We start from the raw sequence: 24,105 nt of genomic DNA, 5'->3' as shown, positions 1-24,105 counted from the left end.
CTACTGTTGGTAGGGCACAGGGGACTCTACTCAATGTTACGTGGAAGCCTGGAAGGAAGGGGAGTTTGGGGGAGGAAGGGTTCGTGTATGTTATGGCTGAGTCCCTTTGTTGTTCACCCGAAACTATCACAACATTGTTAAACAGCTATACTTCAATATAAAATAAAAAGTTAAAAAAAAAGAAGAAGAGGGCTGAAGCCAGGAAGTCTTGCAGAAGACCACCAATTAAGGGGCATGTGCCCACTGAAGCACCTAAGAGATCCTAATGTTATAATATATTCTGATAATTTGCTACCTTCTTTTTCAACAAATCACTAGTCACTGTCACCAAAAAGCAGGGAGGGTAACAGGACAGATTAAGAAATTTAAGGAATACAATATACAGGGTATGGTGGTAGGGGCTTCCCAGGTGGCGCTAGTGGTAAAGAGCCCGCCCATCAATGCAGAGACACTGATTCAATCCCTGGGTCAAGAAGATCCCCTCCTGGAGGAGGGCATGGCAACCCACTCCAATATTCTTGCCTGAAAAATCCATGGACAGAGGAGCCTGGTAGGCTACAGTCCATAGGGTCACAAAAAAGTCAGACACAACTGAAGAGATAGTGCGTGCACACACACACACATGCATGGTCCAAGACTGGGTACCAGTTTTGGATGAACCAGGATTTTGAAGTCGACTGAAGAAACTTTAATATGACGTACATATTAGATGAGATGAAAATATATCGAAATACAAAAGTGGAAACTTTTAACAAAAACAGAGATTGTAAAGCAGTGTGTACCGGATGATCTCAGTTCAGTAGTGAGAAATGCAATATGCCCATGTGCACAGATAAGGATTCAGAAGACTATACAACAGGGTATGAGCAGGAGTTATCTCTGGGTGATGGATAAACAAGGCTTTATTTTTGCTTTCTTGTATTTTGCTTTTAATTTTTCTTATTGCTTCCTTGATAAAGCATTCTTTAAAAATATTTTTTTCTAGGACATCCCTGGCTGTCCAGGGGTTAAGAATCTGCCTTGCAAGGCAGGGACAGATGTTCAATCCCTGGTCCAGGAACTAAGACCCCACGTGTCATGGAGTGTACTACAACTACTGAGCCGGCGCTCTAGAACACGTGCTCGTCAACAGAAGAAGTCACTCTAATGAGAAGTTGGTGCAGCCCAGCAGAGAGGAGCCCCTGCTCACCGCAACTAGAGAAAGCCTGTGCACAGAACAAAGATCCAGTGCAGCCAAAAATAAATAAATATCAAATACATATACATGGATATCCGTATATATATTTCCAACTTCTGTCTCTTTTAAATAAGGCTGACATTTAATCAAAGGAAAACTGCTCAAAGAGAACACCAACATATTCATTACACCCAAGGTTCGAGTTAGGTCTAGTGGCTGACGGCATGAGCTCTGACTGAATTCCATACACAATGCGCTGTGTGGCCTCCGGCATGTTACTTAACCTGTGTCTCAATTCCCCATCCTAAACGGTGGGTAATAAAGGTAACATTATTTGGCTCACGGAGATTAAGTTGACACTCCACGTAAAGCATGTCAGAGTCTGACATGTAATAGTCAAGCACGTGAAGATACAGGTTTGAACCCTGGTAGGGGAACTAAGATCCCACATGCCACAGGCCAACTAAGCCTGCATGCCACAACTGAGACCCTACGCAGCCAAAAATAAATAATTAAAAAAAAAAAAAAGCTTCAAAACTCTGTAGCTAGTGCTTCTGAAGAGTCAAACCTGTTACAAGCAATCCCATGTGTGACTTCTAAATTTTCTAAGATACTGGTAAAGTTCTTTCCTTTCTAGGCCACAAAGTGATAAAGAATATATACCTCACCTTCAAGGAGCCCTTCCTGAGTGAATTTAATGACTCTCCCCTTCTTCCACAGCACGAACTACTGTCTTAAACCCCGGCAACAGGACATATTAGGTTTGATTCATATAGATAAAATGTTGGCCATTTGATATTTGGAATAAACATTTTAAGACGTTTAAGAGACAATTAAGATGGCGTTTCAAACACATGAATTACAGGATAAAAAAGGTTTAAAGAAATCCCAGTACCGGCACTTCCCTGGTGGCCCGGGGGCTAAGACTCCGCGCTCCCAATGTTGGGGGCCCTGGTTCTATCCTTGGGTGAGGGAACAAGATTCCACATGTGACAACTGGAGATCCCATGCACTGCAACTGAAAGGTCCCGCATGCTACAAACAAGATCTGGCACAAATAAATAATAAAGAAAGAAATATTTTTTTGGAAAAAAAGAAGGAAAGAAATCACAGTACCTTAAAGAGGTAAAAGATGCAACTGTGGGGCTTATCTTCTGCCAACTGGACTTCAACCAGTATACTAGTCGACAAAACTGACTGCAACCACTGTTTGGTTGATAGTGTGATAAGTGGAGTAATCTGGATTTGCACAGCATTATAAGTAGGCAGAACAGTCTGACCTCAAGTAGCATTTCACAAAGAGCAGAGAATATGTCAATATCCATACAACCAGAAGCCTCTGTTAAACGCCACCAAACCACACATTAGGTATCAAAATTGAGATGCCTACGTTCAGTCTTTAATGGTCTTTCTCCTCAAATGTCCAATTAAATATTACTAATGAGGTTCAGAAATAGAGCAACCTAGTTGATATACAGGTCACATACCCTAGCCCATCTTCTCTAAAAACAAACAGTCAAAGCACAGTTACCTACAACGAGGTCTATGTAGACCCACCAAGCTATAATTACTTTCTAAGGGTATTGTTTTCAAATGTCTGGGTCGTAAGCTTAGAGAGTGATTTATCCAATCTTTCACTAGAGAATATGTGATGCAAATCATCTCCAACTCTGGGAAAGTCTATTTCCTTTTCCTGCCTACCCATTTATCATGCCCACTAGCCTTCTCATTGAGCACCTAAAATCAAGCCCTAACTTGAAAGAGGGGCCCACTGTCATTCTGTACTATGGCAGTTATTTCACTGGGCTTTTTTTTTTTTTTTTCTCTTTTTTTTCTTTTTTTTTCTTTTTCTTTTTTTTTTTTTCACTGGGCTTTAGACGACCTCCAGTTAGTGTCTTCTGAGAATGTACCTGCCTCTTTAATCTATATCACCTGTGAAGGATTAGGCTACTCATTCTAGGAGCTAATCATAAACTCAGCCAGTCTCTATTTAACTTCCGGTTCAAAGGGTGAAAAGGAGTATCTGAATCAACGTCATCATTTTCACAGCTTAGGAATATGAGTCCAAAGAGTTAACACAAATTACCTGTGATCACGCACTTAATTGGTGGCAGATGTCAGAACAGAGTCTTTCTGATATACAAAGTAAATCTGGATCAACTTAAGTTTCCCCCAAGTGACTTAAATAAATCAACGGAGAACTTGTGCTCTATTTGGAACAGTAGCTATCCCAGAAGCAAGTAAGAACTGGCACTGTCTCCTTCCCAGGCTGCTGATCACACTTTAATTCACAGTTCCTCAACGAGCTATAGGCATGAGTTTTGCAATGGCAGAACACGCAAAGAAATCCTCAGGCACTCATATCATTGACTACACAGACTTTACAATAAGAATCATCAACTTTGGGAATGATTTGGCAACCATAAACTGCCTTGTAATATCATCAGCTGAATATCTTACAATGGTATTTATCTCACCATTGCCAAACTCAGAATTTCCTAACCCAATAAATGGATATTCTGCTTCACTTGGCCTCAAACTGGACAAATTTCTCAAGATGCTGTGGGTTTTTAAAGATCTAGATTTCTCCCAGTGTTTCTCAACAGGAGTAATATGACATTATGAGAACCATCCTCAGTGTGTTATGTGTGATTATCCAGTACACTGCAGAAGGTTTAGAATCTTTGGTTCTGTCTTCCAAATGCAAGTAACCCATGAGTCACAACCCCTACACATCTACAAATGACCTCTGGGAGGAAGATACTATCCACCAGTATTAGCCTTCAGGCCAATCATTAAGTGAAAATTAAATACGAAAAAATATTTACATAAAGATAAAGACCTGACCTCTTCCCTGCCACTAAATACTGACTTCTATTCCTCTTTATTTTTAGCCCAGAGATTAGATATAATGCTTTATTCACTAGCTCCTAAAAACCAGCTTTGTGGGAACTATATAATTAGAACACTTGCATGGTCAGGGAAGTGGAAGAGGAGGAGACAAGTTACTTATATGAAATCAGGGCATCTAACTTTGAATTCCAGTTTCTAGCTATTTATCTTTAGGCAAGTTCTTTTCCCTCTTCAGTCCTCAGTACAAAAGGCATTAGTCTAAATTCTCTCTCTGGTTCACTGCAGTTTTGGGAATCTGTGAAGTAAAACATAATTAACTCTCCTAACTCTTTTCTTTGGACCTCCATGTAGCCAAACATGGGTGACCACTGGTACTCACTACTTCCTCTTTCAGAAGCAAGGAACCCAAATCCCCAGAGAAAACCATAAGACAGGACAATCACATTCAGCCAGACCCAGCATAGGATTTTACTACAGATTCTGATTCTTAAGTGTATAAAAAGGAGCTGACTTCTTTTACAAGCCATTAATAATAGAAGCACAAGATAATAACAGCAGCAACAGTCACCCTAACTTATGTTTGTCTAAGCTTACCAATAATCTCAACCCTGGGTGCATGTTATCATCACTCAAATAACATTTAAAAAATGCCCCAACTCTACGCCAAGCCAGTATCAAGTGAATCAGAATCTCTGGGGATGGGCTCATTTCTCAAGATTCCCCAAGGGATTCTTATGTACAGCGAAAACCAAGAACCACTAATTCAGACCCTGTAATCCAAGAAATGCAAAGCAAATGAACACAAGTTCACATGTTGGCTGTACAAGCAAACATCTATAAATAAGAATAATATAGCAGTACTACTTATGGACATTCTCAATTACATGCAGAGAACTGCGTTTCTAGAGGAAAAGGAGAGCTCTGCAACAACCCCTTGTTCCTCAATAAAGATTGGCCTTGGGACTTCACTGGTGGTCCAGTGGTTAAGAATCCACCTTGCAATGCAGAGGACCCGGGTTCGATCCCTGGTCAAGGAACGAAGATCCCACATGCCAAAGGACAAGTAAGCCTGTGCACCACACCGCAACAGTTTGCGACTGTGCCCTACAGCCCGTGCTCTGCACAGCCAACATAAATTAAAAAAAAAAAAAAAGAATATAACTTCCTGACATGATAAAGCAGTTCAGGAAAGATTATTACCACTTTGCCCATCCCTGCTAAAGTCCTATCACTCACTGGACAGTTACAACAATGTTAGTCAAAGTAATAAGACTGAAGTTCCTCAGCCTCACTTGCTGAGTCTCCTAAAAGACCCCTTGTAAGAAGAACAAGAGAACAGTGAGAGGAAACATTTAGGAAAAGATGCTTTCAAAAACCTGTACCCCAGGAAAAATATATCATCTCTCACTTACTCATCAAAACTTTCAGTCCAGTCATGTAGAAAAAGGTGAAATAATCTTGACTCAAAATATTCTTGCTCTTTCTAGAACAAGATCAGTGAAACTAATAGGACAGGTTCCATAAGAAAAGCATTCAGCTTCTCTGACTTACCTCATGTGTAAGGCCAAACCATCCTGGAGGCTCGAGACCCCCAAGTCGGAGAGCGTGTCTGAGCTGACTGAGGCTGGTGACAGAGAGCCTTCCTTCTCCTCCAGCAGGTCAAGCTTGACCAGGCTGCTAATCTCATCCTCCGAGTTATCTTCAGACACGGAGCCAATTATGAATCGGGAGTGCTGGTTCAGCTCCAGAGGTTTGGCCAAGGAAGAAGGTTCATCCATTGTTCCTTCAAAATGAGTTCTCAGAGCTATGGAGAAGATGAAGCATAAGGAAGAAAAACAGGTTATAATAAAGTAAATAAAGTAATAAAAACAGGATAATAACCTACATCTGAGGAAAGTCACAAGTTAGACCCGATACATCACAGCTGGCACCTGGAAGCAAGGCGGAGTCTGAGATCTAGTATTCTTGGCTATTCTTTTTCAAAGATTTTGCTTTCATTTTTTTCTTAATTCTCTCTTTTTTTTAAATTTTGGCCTACACTACACAGCATGTGGGATCCTAGTTCCCTGGGCCAGGGATGGAGCCTCCTGCGTTGACAGCACAGAGTCCTAACCATGGACCACCAGGGAAGTCCCAAGAATTTTGCTTTCTAAAAGAAAATTCAGATCATAGGAACTACACCTAAAAAAATTAAAATCAGTTCCCTTTTCCTCGAAGAACGTTCTCTCTAAAAACTATAAGCCATTCCCAATGTCTATAAATTTGGTCATGTCCAGGAAATAATAATGACCAATGGAGAAATCTTTGCAAGTAGGTGAAAGCTCCTTGCTGTGATATTGTGATTTCAGCTGTTAGTATTGGGGCTTCCCTGGTGACTCAAAGGGTAAAGAATCCGCCTGCAATGCAGGAGTCCCGGGTCTGATCCCTGGGTTGGGACAATCCCCTGGAGAAGTGAATGTCTACCCACTCCAGTATTCTTACCTGGAGAAATCCATGGACAGAGAAGCCTGGTGGGCTATAGACCATGAGGTCGCAAAGAGTCGGACACGACTGAGCGACTAACGCTGACACTTACTAGAGAGAACATGGGTGAGGGTGTGGGAACAGCAATGGTCCTCTGAAACTTGGTGTTTAAAGTAAAGTATACAACTATAACCTGGTTCCAAATACTACACTGTGAGAGGCTATGAATTTTATGTAACTGTATATATTTATTAGACATAAGTGAAATAACATATAACAAATTATACATATTTATTATATATAAGTGAAATATATTTCTAAATGAACATACATATATAGAGAAAACTAAATGTGTATATATACTACACACTACACACACACACACACACATATAGTTTGCTTGAAAGCAAACTCCAAATGAGCATTTCTTAATTTAAAAAAATCTTTACTTGTTCCCATGAGTTTTTTCTTAAAATTGCATCTGTTAAAAATTCACCCCAAAATGTCTGTTTTGGGCTCTAATGTGCTGACTGCTGAAACTGATAGGGAGAAAGTGAATCTACTGTCAAATTTAAAACTTATAATTAAAATTAAAGAAGTGTTATCTCAATTAAGTATAAGTTTTCTAGATACAGGGCCTTACCAGTCAAGAGTAGATGTTACCAACTGCTAACAAACTAATTAACAAAGATCAAAACATAGCTCAAAGATGAGAACAATAATAAAAGCCAAAAATAAATGAAATATTTACTCTGTCATTTCAGAAATCCTATTTAAAAAAGTCAAAACTACACACCAGGGAGGCCTGGCGTGCTGCGATTCAAGGGGTCGCAAAGAGTCGGACATGACTGAGCGACTGAACTGAACTGAACTGAACACACCAAATTGGTATTGAACAGCTTATTGCCTGACCAACAATTCTAATTGAGAGGAATGATTCCCAGTTCTGATACTGAGATGCTCTAAGAAAGTTACAATAATAAATTTATTATTAATAACTTCATATGCTACAAACCACTTTGATGTATAAAAGGTAACAGTAGTGTTCTTTGACATTAGATAATAAAACATCAAGATTTTAAACTATTCGAGGATCATCACTAAATATGTTAAAACCACACATGCACCATTAGCTGCTTTGTGTAAGTTATGAATCAGAGCTTATTCATTGACAAAAACAAAACAGGATCTGCGAACAGAGCAGTGGTTCTCCAGTGTGGCTGCTGGGCCACGACAGAGGTTGCAGCAACCACATCACCGGGCTCCGCCACGGACCAGCCGACCGTACCTGAGCCTGCGAGTCGGGGCACAGCAATCCATCTTGTAACCAGTCCTGAAACTGGAAAACCACTGTGCCAGAAGAACGGAACAATAATAAAAATTTGGCAGGAGTGCTAAAAAAATACCTATAGACAATCCTAAAAGTGAGTTGAGGATTACTTAATTTTTCATTTTAAAAACCAGAATCAAATATTAATATAAAAGCATCATGTGACAGGAAAAACTTGATGTCTCAATTCACTATACAGAGGACTTCCCTGGCAGTCCAGTAGTTAAACAACTCCATCTTCCACTGCAAGAAGCCCAGGTTCGATCCCTGGTCTGGGAACTAAGATCTCTCATGCTGTGCAGTATGGCCAAAATTAAAATAAATAAATTCCCTATACATTTCTCCTTTAGAATATTAGGTTTCTTTTTTTTTTAATTTAATATCTCCAAATTTTATAAAGAGGCTCATTTCCAGAATGCTTGGTTTTCAAAAAAGCCAAGTCATTAAAAAGAGAAAAAAAAAAAAAGATATAAGGGGGAAAGGGAGAGAAGGAGAAAGGGAGGGAGGGAAAAACTGTAACAGATTTACCACTCTGAATAACACCAACAGGTACAGCAGCAAAAAGGCTGCTTCTTTCATATTTTTAGAGCAGTGACTAATCAAGCTTAAAAATACTAGATAAAAAAAAATTTCTAAATTCCATCTCAACTAACACAGAAAATGACAGTTGCCTTCTTCACAAGAGAAATAAGTAAGGCACTCAGGGACAGATTCTAGTTTATAATCTAAGCAAAATTAGATAACTGAACACACACACAACATCCTATTGAGAAAGGACCAACTCTCTGATTCCAAGGGAGAAGAAAAAGAAAGGACTAAACAAATGAAAGGCTCCATATGGTCAACTTCAAATTGTTCTTTCCAAGCTTTGGACATGAAGACAGCCTTCCCTATAGGTTCCAGAGACTGAAAGCAGCTAAGAGTCAATAGGTTAAAAGCTCGTCCACCAACCAGCAACTCAATACTTGAGTGGTATTCCCGGGCGACAAGCCTACAAACCACAGAAAAGAGAAGTCGTGTATGGAAAATCACTGAGTAGCTGCCAGACACTCTAGAAGCTACTCCATTGCCCGTCCCATTTCCACTGATTCCAGCCAGAATAGAGGAGAAAAGGTGGTGGATTTCTACCACGGCGGTCTCATGCGCTTTCACGCTACCCCCTCTCAATCTGCTTATATTCTTTTGTGGAAGGCAACTTTTAACATAATAGTCTACAATTCCATATTTCAGCACATGAACATAAAACTTTTATCACACTGTACACATTAAAGAGAATGATTTGTAACTGACCTCTTATAATTCTTATTGTCTGAGCAGATATCCACTTCCAAAAAGAACTAAAGAGAGAAAGAGAGAGATTTGAAGTGTTGTTGTTTAAGAAACTCAAATTTTATCAATTGCTGTTTTGTTCATCTTAGTACAAAACACTCAAAGTATAATTTTTCTGGTCAAATATACTATTTATTACCTTGAAGTTCAAAGTTCAGTTGACTGTTTAAATCTGTAAATCAAAAGCATTATGCATTCAAAGACTTTATTATTCATGAAAAATATTAAACAATAATCCAAGCTTACCATTCCACAAGGTGACTTTTCCAATTGTGTGTCTCGATGGACACATTCTGACCCTATGACTGCAGGGAGCCGGCCTGAATGTACAGGCCCCTTACGGCCCTAAGAGAGATCAAAAGGTCTCTCTTTGTCCTGCCACCCCTTCTTGTTAAAGTATAGACTGGCATTTGTCTCCTTCAGGAAAAAAACACACCGGTGACCTTTTTGCCTGTTTTTCTGGTGCTGATAAGCTCATCACGCCTGAAACCTGTTTTCATCTAATGTTCTATTGATGAAGCCTGTTTTCTATCTAATGTTCTAATGATCTTAATCATGTTGGGCGCTAGGGTAATTAATGCTTTACTGATTTTAAGTGTGGGAATTTAAAACATCTGTAGCTCTGCACGTATGCAAAACCCTCGATCTATTCTTAGTAACTCCTGTTAGCATATATATAGGTGTGGTATTCTTCAATAAAGTTGGCGGAGTCAGACGCAAGCGGACACCGTCCCTCTCAACCCCATCTTTCTCTTTCTGAGTCTTCTTTTTCCTAGGTACTCTGGTAATTGCGTTCTTGACCAGTTCGTTTGCCGGCAGGCTCCGGCAATGACTTCCAATATTTCATCAAAAAGGAGGCAGTGGGGACAAGAGAACCACTAGATTCTCAACAATTCACTCAGGCTCTGATTATGTTTCCACAAAGGTTGGGAGCCAAGGAGAGGACAGATATCTAATTATTAAGTCCCTAAACTAAGGGATGAGATGGCTGGATGGCATCACCGACTCGATGAACATGAGTTTGAGTAAACTCCAGGAGTTGGTGATGGACAGAGAGGCCTGGCGTGCTGCGATTCATGGGGTCGCAAAGAGTCGGACACGGCTGAGTGACTGAACTGAACTGACTGAAACTAAGGGCGCCAAGAATCTCTAGCTATTTCCCAAATACTCAGTTTCCTTCTTTGCCCAACAATTATAATGTATTCGGGGTAGAAATTCTCAACTTTGACATGTAACGATCACCTGTGGAGTTTTATTTAAAACAAATAAATGGGTCAAGAAGATGGGGAGTATTTATACAATGGGATATTAGCCATAAAAAATGAAATTTTGCCATTTGCAACAACACAAATGGATTTGGAGGGTATTACGTGAAATAAGTCAGGCAGAGAATGGCAGATATTGTATGATACCACTTACATGTGGAATCTAAAAAATACAACAAACTAGGAAGTGAATATAACAACAACAACAAAAAGGCAGATTCACACTTACAGAGAAAAGACTAGTGATTACCGGTAGGGAGAGTGAAGGCGGGGAGGAACTATAAAGGGGTATGGGATTAAGAGGTACAAACACTATGCACAAAATAAGCGACAAGGATACATTGGGTAACACAGGGGCTATAACCAGTATTATAGTAACTTTAAAGGAAGTATAACCTCTAAAAACTGTTGGCTCTATATTGTGTACCTATATATAACATTGTATGTAATACTGACCATCAACTATACTTCAATTTAAAAAATTATTTAAAAAACAAACCTATATATATACATTAATATACTTAGATATTAATATATTATAATATATTTATATATTTATAATATTTATTCATAATATAAATATTTATAAAATATTTATAAAAATATATAAATAATATTTATATTATATATTTATATACATTATTTATATATATTATATATTATATTGTTATAATATAACAATTATATTGTTTTAATATAATATATTGTTGTAATTAATGTTATAATATATATTGTTATAACAATTATATTATTATATATTACATAATAATTAATATATATAATTATACATGATATTATTGATTATTATATTATTAATAATATATAATATAAAATAATATAACATATATTATATATATATTAAATAATATATATTATATATATATAAAGCCTGCATGCCCTGAATCCTCTGTTCCTGCAACAAAGAAGTCACTGCAATGAGAAGCCAATGAATATAATATATTATATATATTATTTATATATATAAATAATATATATTATATATAAATAAAGCCTGCATGCCCTGAATCCTCTGCTCCTGCAACAAGAGAAGCCACTGCAATGAGACGTCTGTGCACTGCAATTAGAGAGTAGCCCCCACTCTCCATCACTAGAGAAAGCCCTTGCACAGCAGTGAAGATCCAGCACAGCCAAAAATCAATTTAAAAAATTATAAAGTAAACAAACCTAGGCTTGAAAATCATTGCTCTAGAGTACAGAAGAAAAAAGAAGGAAAGAACCTCTTTATACAGAGAGGAAAGTCCAGAAGCTCAAAGAGAGGACCCCAAATGACAAGCAACAGGACTGGGGACAGTGCAGGTATGCCAAGTGCTGAGTTAGGGTGTACCCGATTGTGTAATCTGAGCTAGTGTTATTCCCTACAATTATGGGAAAGAAGGCAGTGAAAAGATGCAGGAAAAAGTATGTAAGTGTGAATGGAATGTAAACAAAGGAGTCAAAACCAAGGGCCAAGATGACACTCTGACCCTACCACATACTGGCAGTGCACCGGAACAACTCATTAAATGTCTCCGAGTCACCTCATCTGTGAAAATAAAAAGAAGTCACATGTACCTCATGGGACTGCTGTGAGGACTGAGAATACAGGAAAGGCTTTTACAAACGATGATGCACTGGACCACTGTGTTTCAAATATGAGTTAACCAATAATCAGAATACTAAGACATTAATGTAGTGAGTTACAACCAACATTTTAAAACTCAAGTAAACAGAAAATGTTGGGACTTCCCTGGTGGTCCAGTGGTTAGTAATCTACCTTCGATCCCTGGTCAGGGAACTAAGACCCCACATGCCAAGGAGCAACTAAGCCCATGCACTGCAACTCCACAACTAAGGAGACTACGCTCTGCAACCATAGAATCTGTGCCCCATGGGTCCGCAAGACACAACAAAAGATCCTGCATGCCACAACTAAGACCCGATGCAGCCAAACAATATATATTAAAAGATAAAGAAAAATTAAGCATTTTTTAAAAAGAAATGGTTAACAGTGCACCATACTGAAAGGATAAATATTGCTTTGTAAATTTTTGTATCAATTGCATATATTTCATAATGTTAACAACATCTTATTATGGTTGTGTCCAAAAAGTTAAGTCCTTTTCTTTTTTTTTTTTTTTGCTACACCCCCTGGCTTGCAAGACCTTGTTTCCCTGGCCAGGGATTGAACCCACGTCCTCAGTGAAAACCCTGCGTCCTAACCACTGGACCTCCAGGGAATTCCCCCAAAAGTTAAATTTTAAAGTCACAATTTGGCAAATAGATGGGGAAACAGTGGCTGACTTTATTTTTCTGGGCTCCAAAATCATTGCAGATGGTGATTGCAACCATGAAATTAAAAGATGCCTATTCCTTGGAAGGAAAGTTATGACCAACCTAGACAGCATATTAAAAAGCAGAGACATTGCTTTACCAACAAAGTCCGTCTAGTCAAGGCTATGGTTTTTCCAGTGGTCATGTATGGATGTGAGAGTTGGACTATAAAAAAAGCTGAGTGCTGAAGAATTGATGCTTTTGAACTGTGGTGTTGGAGAAGACTCTTGAGAGTCCCTTGGACTGCAAGCAGATCCAACCAGTCCATCCTAAAGGAGATCAGTCCTGGGTGTTCATTGGAGGGACTGATGTTGAAGCTGAAACTCCAATACTTTGGCCACCTGATGCAAAGAGCTGACTCACTGGAAAAGACCCTGATGCTGAGAAGGATTGAGGGCAGGAGGAGAAGGGGACGACAGAGGATGAGATGGCTGGATGGCATCACCAACTTGATGGACATGGGTTTGGGTGGACTCCGGGAGTTGGTGATGGACAGGGAGGCCTGGCGTGCTGCGGTTCATGGGGTCGCAAAGAGTTGGACATGACTGAGCGACTGAACTGAACTGAAAGTCACAATTAATCTTCAAACTGCCCCCTCCACTTTATCCTCTCTAGCAAACACAGTGGGTTAAGTACCTAAACCAATGGCTCTTAAAGTTTCCTAAGTCAATACACTACAAGAAATCTGATAAAAGCTATGAACCCTTTTCTGACAAAAATTCATGCTCACCCAAATTTTGCTTGCATACAAGTTTGGGAACCCTAAAGCCTTGCCATGAAATAGGCTTAGACTTTTTTCTCTAAGTGGTCAAAGAATGGAGTTGCACCCTCAAGAAGGCTCATACAGCTGCTGTCTTATCACCTCTAAAATAAGGCCTTTCCCCAAATAGAGCTGTAGAACATTCTACTAAGCCAAATGAACACTTCATTATATCAAATGTTAGCAAGGTCAAATTTTCTTTTATTTAAAAATACATATAGTTGACCCTTGAACAACAGCAAGGGTTAGGGGCGCCAACCCTCCACACAGTCAAAAAGTCAGGCATCACTTGGAGGGGGCCTTCTGTATATGCAGTTTCCATACATGCAGTTCCTTCAAATCCAAGATTCAGCATCCACAGATGTGACCAACCTTGGTGCCCACAGTAATTACAGTATTACCCTTGTCTTTCAAAGATCACCTGTCGATATTCTTGAACTTTTATTTGGGGACCTGAAAATATTTGCAGAAGGCTCCCAAACTGTACCCTACGTCACTGAAAAAAATGAGGTAAAGCTAACTATAGCTAATGCACTTATTTATTTAGACATTTCTCTAAATAAAATAGAAGAGACTTCGCCAAACTTACGAAAAATGTTCTTGAACTCAAATGACACTGTATTTTCCCAGCAATTCTAATATAGAGGCAGCAATTAGTTTTCACAGTGACTGATAAAAGTATCCAAGCTAACACAGCATATCCTTGCCCTTTTAAGCCATAGTAACTTCACTGCAGATGGTGACTGCAGCCATGAAATTAAAAGACGCTTACTCCTTGGAAGGAAAGTTATGACCAACCTGGATAGCATATTAAAAAGCAGAGACATTACTTTGCCAACAAAGGTCCATATGGTCAAGGCTATGGTTTTTCCAATGGTCATGTATGGATATGAGAGTTGGACTGTGAAGAAAGCTGAGCGCTGAAAAATTGATGCTTTGGAACTATGGTGTTGGAGAAGACTCTTGAGAGTCCCTTGGACTGCAAGGAGATCCAACCAGTCCATCCTGAAGGAGACCAGTCCTGGGTGTTCATTGGAAGGACTGATGCTGAAGCTGAAACTCCAGTACTTGGGCCACCTCATGCAAAGAGTTGATTCACTGGAAAAGACCCTGATGCTGGGATGGATTGGGGGCAGGAGGAGAAGGGGACGACAGAGGATGAGATGGCTGGATGGCATCACCAACTCGATGGGCATGGGTTTGAGTAAACTCCGGGAGTTGGTGATGGACAGGGAGGCCTGGTGTGCTGCGATTCATGGGGTCGCAAAAAGTCGGACACGACTGAGTGACTGAACTGAACTGAACTTCACTGAAATTTTAATCAAAAATAATTACTGAATTTTCCTGGCCATTTTTATCATTCTATTGATGAACTCTTCACTCCAGTATTCTTGCCTGGAAAATCCCAAGGACAGAGGAGCCTGATGGGCTGTAGTCCATGGGTTACAAAGAGTCAGACACGACTTGGCACACAGAAGGATTTTGGCATTAATTCAATATCCATGAAGGTTATACAGCTCTTTTTTAATTAACTAATTTACTGATTTGGCTGCATCAGGCCTTAGTTGCAGCACTCAGACGCTTCAGTCGTGGTGCACAGGCTTCAGCAGCTGCAGCTCATGGACTCCTGAGTGCAGGCTCAGTATGTAGCGCTCAGGCTTAGCTGCTCTGCAGCATATGGGGTCTTAGCTCCCCAACCGGGGATCGAACTTGTGTCCTCTGCATTGCAAGGCAGATTCTTAACCGCTGGGCCACCACGGAAGTCACTATACGATTTTTTTTAAGCCATATTTTATTTTCCTGCAAATTTTGAATTTTAAAATGACAAGCACTGTGTTCTGACTAGTGAGATAAATGACAAAATATTCAAAGATAAATAAGATTTGGTCCCTGGCTAAGTGGCTGTGGGCACCTAAATAAACAATTACAGTAGTATAATAGTTGCTAGGTGTGGAAACACAAATCTGGAGATGATAATGATGAGGGCAGGGATCAAAGAAGACTTCCTGGAGTGGGAAGGCACAAGCAAGGATTAACTAAGAAGAAAATCAAGGAGGGAGACAAAGGAATGAATTCCATGTAGAAGAAACCACTGAATAAAGACCTGGGTAGAATATGATTTATGAGAAATACTACATCTGAATGCCCCTCCCAGGCAGTGTTTGTGGTAAAGAACCCACCTGCCAATGCAGGAGACACAAGAGACACGGGTTCAACCCCTGAGTAGGGCAGATGCCCTAGAGTAGGAAATGGCAACTAACGCAGTATTCTTGCCTGGAGAATCCCATGGACAGAGGAGCCTGATGGGCTACAATCCAGGGGGTCACAGAGAGTCGGACACGACTGAAATGACTTAGCATGCAGCACATCTGAATGGCTGCAAGAATTTGAGGCCATTTCCTTCAAGAGCCAGCTGGAGACTTTGGGGTTGTTGTTTGTTTTTTTGGTCAGGGGCAGGGGTGTTTATTTTGTTTTGTTTGTTTTTGGTAAACAGCAACGTATCTCTTTAGGATATAATAGAGAAAATAATACGGTGTACTTATCTGTCCTAGTCTTCATTTCTCAGTCTAGGGATTTAGAATATTTATCAAGGAGGAAGCTGGTGCAAATTTCTGCACCTTTCAAGAAATCTTTAAAGAAGACTTGTCAAACTTCTGGATAAAGATGGTAAGTTGAATGCATATCCACTTTTGCTCCTGCCTGAAAATCCCATTAAAACAAAAGGAAAGAAAAAATTTTAAAAGCATAAGGCAAAGAAAGTCACCCCTTCCTTCCTCCCCCCAAAAAAGTCAGGGGAGACAACAGCAAGATAATTTTCTTGAAAGAGAGATGGAAGAATGATAAATGACTACACAGACCCAAGAAAACGAAATTACGAGCCATTGTAGTAAACATAGAATCAGTATAATTTACATCATAGAATCTCTAAAATGTTCAGGAAGTGGAAGTGAAAAATGGAACTATAAAGAGGATGAAATTCTATTTCAGAAGCTTCAGATCCTTAGATTTTCTCCCCAACTGTAAACCCAGGTGCCTCCTGCTCTGCCATCCTGAAGAAGAGACTGAAGATTTATTCTCTAGAGAGTAAAATGGAGAGTTTCTAGGCTGAGGGATGCTGGCAACAGTAAAAGGGAGGATACCATATTGAAAATGGAGAGATTAAGTAAACACATCGAGTAAGACTTCCCAGTCTTCTCTCCCCAATTTTCACCCTCCAAGAGGGAAACTGAAGGATCATTCTATGCAGAATCTAACCAGATGAATGAAAGAAAAAGAAAAAAAAGCCTCAAGTAGAACAACAACAAAGAAAATTAGAGATCCCAAATTAAAATGCCCAGTCAGATCACCCTACAGTGAAATAAACAGTCAATGAACCTCATTCACATTTTCATAATCTTGGATTAGTTTTTCAATACCCTCTCTTAAAGTTTAGCAGTCAATTAAGGATTACTAGATGTCTGAGAAAAATACGAAAGAATTCTTTTTTAAATAATGACTACCTGTAGAAAACAATGCAACTTGAAGAGATTATGCAATACAAAAAAAATTTTAATTAGGGGAGGGGAGGCAGGAAGGCAACCTAACTCCTGTGGTATTTTTTCTACAAACTCATAACCCTAGAATAATCATGAGAAAACATCAGGCAAATTTGAATTAAAGGACAAAATACTTGAACAGTTCTCTTCAAAACTGTCAAGATCATTTAAAAAAGAAAAAGAAAAGAAAGACTAACAAACTATCATAAATCAAGGGAGACTAAAGAGACATCACGACTAAATGCAATGCAGTTTCTTGGATTAGATCCTGGAACAATAAACTGGAGAAATCTAAATGAAGTCTACAGTTTAATATTACTGAACCAATGTTAACTTCTTAATTTTGACAAAAGTACTGTAATTATATAAGATATTATCACTGAAGGAAGCTTGGTGGAGGGTATTCAGGAATCTTATGTATGCTATTTGCAACTTTCCTGTAAGTCTAAAAATCACTTCAAAATTCAAAACAAAAGTAAAAAATTTAATTTTAAAGGACTATCATTATCCTGAGAGAACTAAGATATTACTTACATGAAACACATAGGATATTTTTTTCCATTTATCTATTAGTTGGAGGCTAATTACTTTACAATATTGTAGTGGTTTTTGCCATACATTGACATGAATCAGCCATGGATTTACATGTATTCCCCATCCTGATCCGCCCTCCTTCCTCCCTCTCCACCCGATCCCTCTGGGTCTTCCCAGTGCACCAGCCCCAAGCACTTGTCTCATGCATCCAACCTGGGCTGGTGATCTGTTTCACCCTTGATAATATACATGTTTCGATGCTGTTCTCTCTAAACATCCTACCCTTGCCTTCTCCCACAGGGTCCAAAAGTCTGTTCTGTACATCTGTCTCTTTTTCTGTTTTGCATATAGGGTTATCGTTACCATCTTTCTAAATTCCATAGACATTACTTACATGAAACACATAGGATATTTTTAAAGCAAACATTTAAAGAACAAGAAAGAGTTCTTGTAAGTTAAAAATACAACTACAGCAATGAAAACTCAGTACAAAAGTTAGAAGATAAAGAAATATCTTTCATAAATCAGAATAAAAAGAAAAAAGAATGAACAATAAGAGAAAAAAGATAAGTACTAGAGAATCTATTCAGAAGGTCCAAAATATGAAGAAGAAAGTATGAAAGTGTTAGTCGCTCAGCAACGTCCAACACTTTGCGACCCCACGGACTTATGTAGCCCACCAGGCTCCTCTGTCCAAGGGATTTCCGTGGCATTCTGATTCTTGCTCCTTTGTATGTGACCTTTTTTTTCTCTCTGGATTATGGAATCTTCTCTTTGTCTTCATTTTTTAAAAATTTTAGTGATGTTGCTTGGTGCCTGTCTGTTTTTGTTGTAGTAGACCTTTGATGGACCTTCTTAACCTGACCATTATGCCTTTCAGTTTCAGGAAGTTTATTGACTTATTACATCAGTTTTAGCCTTCCCTCTATTTTGTTCTGTTCTTACTTTTGAGAGTGCCACTTCTTCATATGGGCTTCCCTGGTGGCTCAGACAGTAAAGAATCTGCCTGCAATGTAGGAGACCTGGGTTTGATCCCTGGGTAGGGGAGATCCCTAGAAAAGGAAATGGCAACCCACTCCAGTATTCTCGCCTGGAGAATTCCACAGACAGAGGAGCCTGGCGGGGTATAGTCCATGGGGTCGCAAAGAGTCAGACACGACTGAGCGATTATCACTCATTGATGGTCAATTTTACTTCTGGGTATAGCAGCAGCTCTCCATCTACCACCTCAAGTCATATGGCAGCACCACCCCACTGTGCACACGCTCTTCACACTATGGAAGCCAAGGTGGACAGAAATAACCCTGTCCTTCAAATATTGGGGATCTGTGCTCTCATCACTCACTGCTGTTTCTGATCAAATACGTGTAGATAAAGAGGCAGACAGCTACAGCTGTTACACCTCCTCCCACTGTTGCAAACCCCTCATCCTCCAGCTGAAGAGACTTCCAGGGGACTTAAATAACCAGCGCCTGGAACTTCCCTGGTGGTCCAGTGGTTGAGAGTCCACACTGCAACTCAGGGAACGTGGGTTTTATCCCTGGATAGGGAACTTAGGATTCCACATGCCATGGGGCAACTAAGCCCTCAAGCCCCAACAAAGGATCCTACATTCTGCAACTAAGACCCAACACAGACAAATAAAGAAATAAATATTCAAAAAAAGAGAGAGCGAGCCACTGCTCTTTTATGTACCCTTCATTTTCCCGCTTTGGAGAGCCAGACACTAAACACTAGCACATTCAAAAACTACTTCATATACAGGGAAAAAATAGAAAGTGACTGAATATGCTGAGGGGAAGACTCAGGAAAGATGTGAAGAGACCTAACATCTATATCTCAGGTTGACCTTCCGCATGGAGACTGTCTACAATGATCAAAAAAACAAAAATTGACAATTAAAAAAAAATCAAATTCTAGGAAGAAAGAGAATCTGATTTCCAAAATTATCACATTATTAAAATCAAATATCCAGTTTTCAACAAAAGATCACAAGGCATACAAAGCATGAGGAAAGTATGACCATTAAAAAAAAACAACTAAATCAACAGAAATTATTCCTAAAAAACACCTGATGGCAATATTAAAGCAACTGTCTAAAGATGCTCGAAGAACTAAAGGAAGATGGGGACAAAGTCAAGAAAACAATCTCTGAATAAAATGGAAATAAGAATAAAGAAATAGAAAACCTAAGAAGGAACCAAAAAGAAATTCTGGACCTGAAAAGTACAATAACTGAAATGAAAAATTCACTAACGCAAACTTGAGCAAGCAGAAGAAAGAATCTGCAAACTCTTAAGATAGGACATATAAATTATCAAGTTGGAGGAATGGAAAGAAAACAGATAGACCAAAAGCAAACAGAGACTAAGGGCTCTGTGGGACACCATCAAGAGACCAACATATGCACTGTGAGATCTCAGAAGGAGAAGTGAGAAAAGGGCAGAGAGAATATTTGAAGAAATAATGGCTGAAAATTTGCCAAATTTGATGAAAGACAGGAATGTAAATGTTGAAGAAGTTTAACAAACTCCAAATGAGACAAACTCGAAAGACCAATAGGCATGCTTTATAACCAAACTTTTAAAAGTCAAAAGACATAGAGAATCTTGAAAGCAGCAAGAGAAAAGACTCATCAACTGTATACCAACATGTTGGATAATCTAGATGAAATGGATAAATTCTTAGAAACAAAACTAAATTACAAAGAAATACGAACTCTGAATAGACCTATAACTGGTAAGGAGAATAGTAATAAAAAATCTCCCAATGAAGAAAAGTCCTGGATCCTGGACCTCCCCTGGTGAATTCTACCAAACAATTAAAGATGAACTGATATCAATTCTTCTCAAACTTCTTCAAAACACTGAAGAGAACACTTCCTAACTCATTCTATGAGGCTACAGTTACTTTAAATATCTTTGACAAAAAACTAGCAAACAGAATTCAGCAGCATATTAAAAGACTTATTATATACCATTTCCAACTGGGATGCAAGGATTCCACTGGATTCCAAGAATGCAAAGATGATTCAACATACATAAGTTAATCAATGTAATACACCACAGTATCAGAATGAAGGGAAAAAACCCACATGATCATCTCAATTAATACAGAAAAGGCATCTGATGAAATTCAATACACATTCATGATAAAAAACATTCCAGGAATAGAAGGAAATCTCACACAAAAAAAGTCATATATGAAAACCCCACAGAAAATATTATACTCAGTGGTAAAAGACTAAAAGCTTTCCTCTGAGACATACAGAGGATGTCCACTTTTACAACACACTTTTTCACCACAGAAATTCTAGCCAGAGCAATTAGGTAAGAAAAAAGGAAAAGGAAAAGACAATCAAATTGGAAAGGAATAAATACAATTACCTCTGGAGGTGGTATGATCTTAGATGTAAAATCTCTAAAGATTTTACACACACCAAAATAGAAAAACAAAAACTGTTAGAGGTAACAGATGAATTCAGCAAAGTGGCAGAACACAAAGTCAACACACAAAAGTCAGTTGTATTTCTACATACTAACAGTGAACAAGCTTCCATTCACAATAGCATTTAAAAGAATAAAATATATAGGAATTAACTAAACCAAAGAGGTAAAAGACTTGTACAATGAAAACTTTTATAGTTTTTATAGTTTTATACATTGCTGAAAGAAATTAAAGACATAAATGGGAAACACATGCCATGTTCATGGATTGAAAGACTGAATTTTGTTAAAATATCAATACTGCCCAAATTCAGTGCAATTCCTATCAAAATCCCAATGACACTTGCTGTAGAAACAGGAAAAACCTACCCTAAAATTCATATGGAATCTCGAGGGTTCTTGAATAGTCCCCCACCCCAAAACAAAATCTTGAAAAAGAACAAACTGGAGAACTTATACTTCCTGATTTCAAGAACTGCTTCAAAGCTACAGTGGTCAAAGCCATGTGATACTGGCATAAACAACAGACGTGAAGACCAATGGAATACAAGGGAGATCCCAGAAAGAAACCCTTGTTTATAGGGTCAAATGATATTTGACAAGGGTGCCAAGACTATTTAATGGGGAAAGGACAGCCTTTTCAACAAATGGTGCTGAGAAAACTGGATCTCCACATGCAAACAAAAACCAGACACTTACCTAACACCACAGACCAAAATGAACTCAAATGGATCAAAGACCTAATGTAAGACTTAAAACAACAAAATGCTTAGAAGAAAACACAGGACAAAAACTTCATATCATTGGATTTGGCAAAGATTTCTTGGCTGTGACATCAAGAGTATAGGTAACAAAGGAAAAACACAGACAAACTGGATTTCTTGAAAATTAAAAGAAGTCTGTTCATCCAAAGACTATCAACAAGAGTAAAAATGCAATCCAAAGAATGGGAGAAAACATTTGCAAATCATATACCTGATAAGTAATAAATGTCCAGAATGTTATAGAGAACTCCTAAAACTCAACAACAAAAAACAACCCAATTCAAAACTGGACAAAAGATTTGAATAAACATTTCTCCAAAGAGGACCTATGAATGTCCAATAAGCACGTCAATATGCTCAACATTACTAATCATTTGTTGTTGTTGTTGTTGTTTAGTTGCTAAGGCATGTCCAACTCTTTTGTGATCCCATGAGCCCACCAGGCTCCTCTGCCCATGGACTTCCCAGGCAAGAATATTGGAGTGGGTTGCCATTTCCTTCTCCAGGGGATCTTCCCAACCCAGGGATCAAACCTACATCTTGTGCATTGGCAGGAGGATTCTTTACCATTGAGCCACCAGGGAAGTCCTTACTAATCATTAGAGAAACACAAATCAAAACTAAAATAAGGCGGCACTCCACAGTAATTAGGATGGCCACTATCAAAAACAAAGAAAACAAGTATTGGTAAGGATGTGAAGAAATCAGAACCCTTGGGGTGCTATGGGGTGCAAACTGGTAGTACTATGGAAAACAGCATGATGGTTCCTCAAAAAATTAAAAATAGAATTACCATATGACCCACCAATTCCACTCTGGGTATATACTCAAAAGAACTGAAAGCAGGATCTCAAAGGGATATCTGTACACCCATGTTCATAACAGCATTATTCAGAATAACTAAAACTTGGAAAAAAGCAAGCATGCATTGATGGATAAATGGATAAGCAAAATGTAACATATACATACAATAAAATATTATTCAACCTTAAAGAGCAATATGCTAAGATGTAAATAAGCCTTGAGGACATTATGCTAGGTGAAATTAGTCAGTCACAAAAAGACAAATACTGTATGATTCCACTTATATGAGGTCCTTGTCAAAATTACAGACCAAGAGTAGAATGGTGGTTGATGGGGGCTGGGGAAGAGGAAAACAGGGAGTTACGGTTCAAAGGGTATAGCAGTTCAGTGTTACAAGATGAGAAAAGTTCTAGAGATGGCTGGCAGTGATAGTTGCATAGCATTATGAATGTATTAAACATCATAATGCAAAACTGTACATTTTTTAATGGTTAAGATGGTAAATGTTATATGTATTTTACCACAAGAAAAAGTGAAGAAAAATCACCTCATGAGCTATATATTAATTACAAAAGTGAAAAAAAAATTACAAAAGTGAATAAGGATTTTTACAATGAAAAAATATGGTGGGGGACATCCCTGGTGGTCCAGTGGTTGAGCGTCTGTCCGTCAACACAGGGGACATGGGTTCAATCCCTGGTCGAAAAGATCCTACATGCTACAGAGGAACGAAGCCCACACTCTAGAGCCTCCGAGCCTCAACTTCTGAGCCTGTGTGCTACAACTACTGAAGCCCGCCAGCCTAATGCCAGCACGCCGCAATAAGAGAAGCCCACTCACCACAACTAGAGAAAGCCCCAGCGCAGCGACAAAGACCCCGTGCAGCCAAAAAACCTCACTATATGTACATATTACTCTGACGAAAATAAAAAGGTAAACAGCTCACCATGTAATGTTAAGTGAAGACATCAAAGATGAAGGATGGTATATAAAGAATGTATTTGTTGTTGTTGTCTAGTTGCTAAGTCTGTGTCTGACTCTTTTGCAACCCCATGGGTGGTAACCTGCCAGGTTCCTCCATCCACGGGATTTCCCAGGCAAGAGTACTGGAGTGGGCTGTCATTTCCTTCTCCAGGGGATCTTCCTGACCCAGCAATCAAACACACATACCCTGCACTGCCAAGTGGGTTCTTTGCCACTGAGCTACCAGGGAAGCCAAAGTATGTACAGTTCGTATTAAAACGTTGGCAGAGTAGGGGACTTCCCTGGTGGTTGAGTGGCTAAGACTCCTTACTCCCACTGCAGGGGGCCCAAGCTCCAGCCCTGGTCTGGGAACTAGATCCCTAAAGAGTTCGCATGTCGCAACTAAAGATTCCACATTCCACATGCCACGAGGAAGACCTGCTGCAGCCGAATAAACAAAGAAATAATATATATTTTTTTAAGTTGATAGAGTAGGAAGAGAATACAAGAGCATCTGTTTTAATACGAATAAAATCTCTAGTTATTATTA

General features: G+C 39.0%; 1 protein-coding gene across 7 annotated transcripts in view; it reads right to left on the bottom strand.

Annotated features, from left to right (window-relative positions):
- Nucleotides 1–24,105, bottom strand: part of ACACA (acetyl-CoA carboxylase alpha) — a 274,450-nt gene that overhangs the window by 200,174 nt on the left and 50,171 nt on the right. For 4 of the 7 annotated variants that reach the window (XM_043481750.1, XM_043481768.1, XM_043481775.1 and 1 more), the window contains exons 2-3: nucleotides 9,114–9,160; nucleotides 5,582–5,834 (exon numbers count right to left, since the gene is read on the bottom strand). In XM_043481750.1, the coding sequence (XP_043337685.1) occupies nucleotides 5,582–5,834; nucleotides 9,114–9,160 (300 nt within the window). Of the gene's footprint in view, nucleotides 1–5,581; nucleotides 5,835–7,781; nucleotides 7,835–9,113; nucleotides 9,161–24,105 lie in introns of those variants that run through there. The other 3 variants (XM_043481792.1, XM_043481743.1, XM_043481784.1) reach the window with 3 other exon arrangements.

The sequence above is a fragment of the Cervus canadensis genome, chromosome 1 (genome assembly GCF_019320065.1).
Source record: "Cervus canadensis isolate Bull #8, Minnesota chromosome 1, ASM1932006v1, whole genome shotgun sequence".
Lineage (NCBI taxonomy): Eukaryota > Metazoa > Chordata > Mammalia > Artiodactyla > Cervidae > Cervus > Cervus canadensis.
The sequence above is the reverse complement of the archived record's forward strand: the minus strand, read 5'-3'. Positions and strand labels throughout refer to the sequence as shown.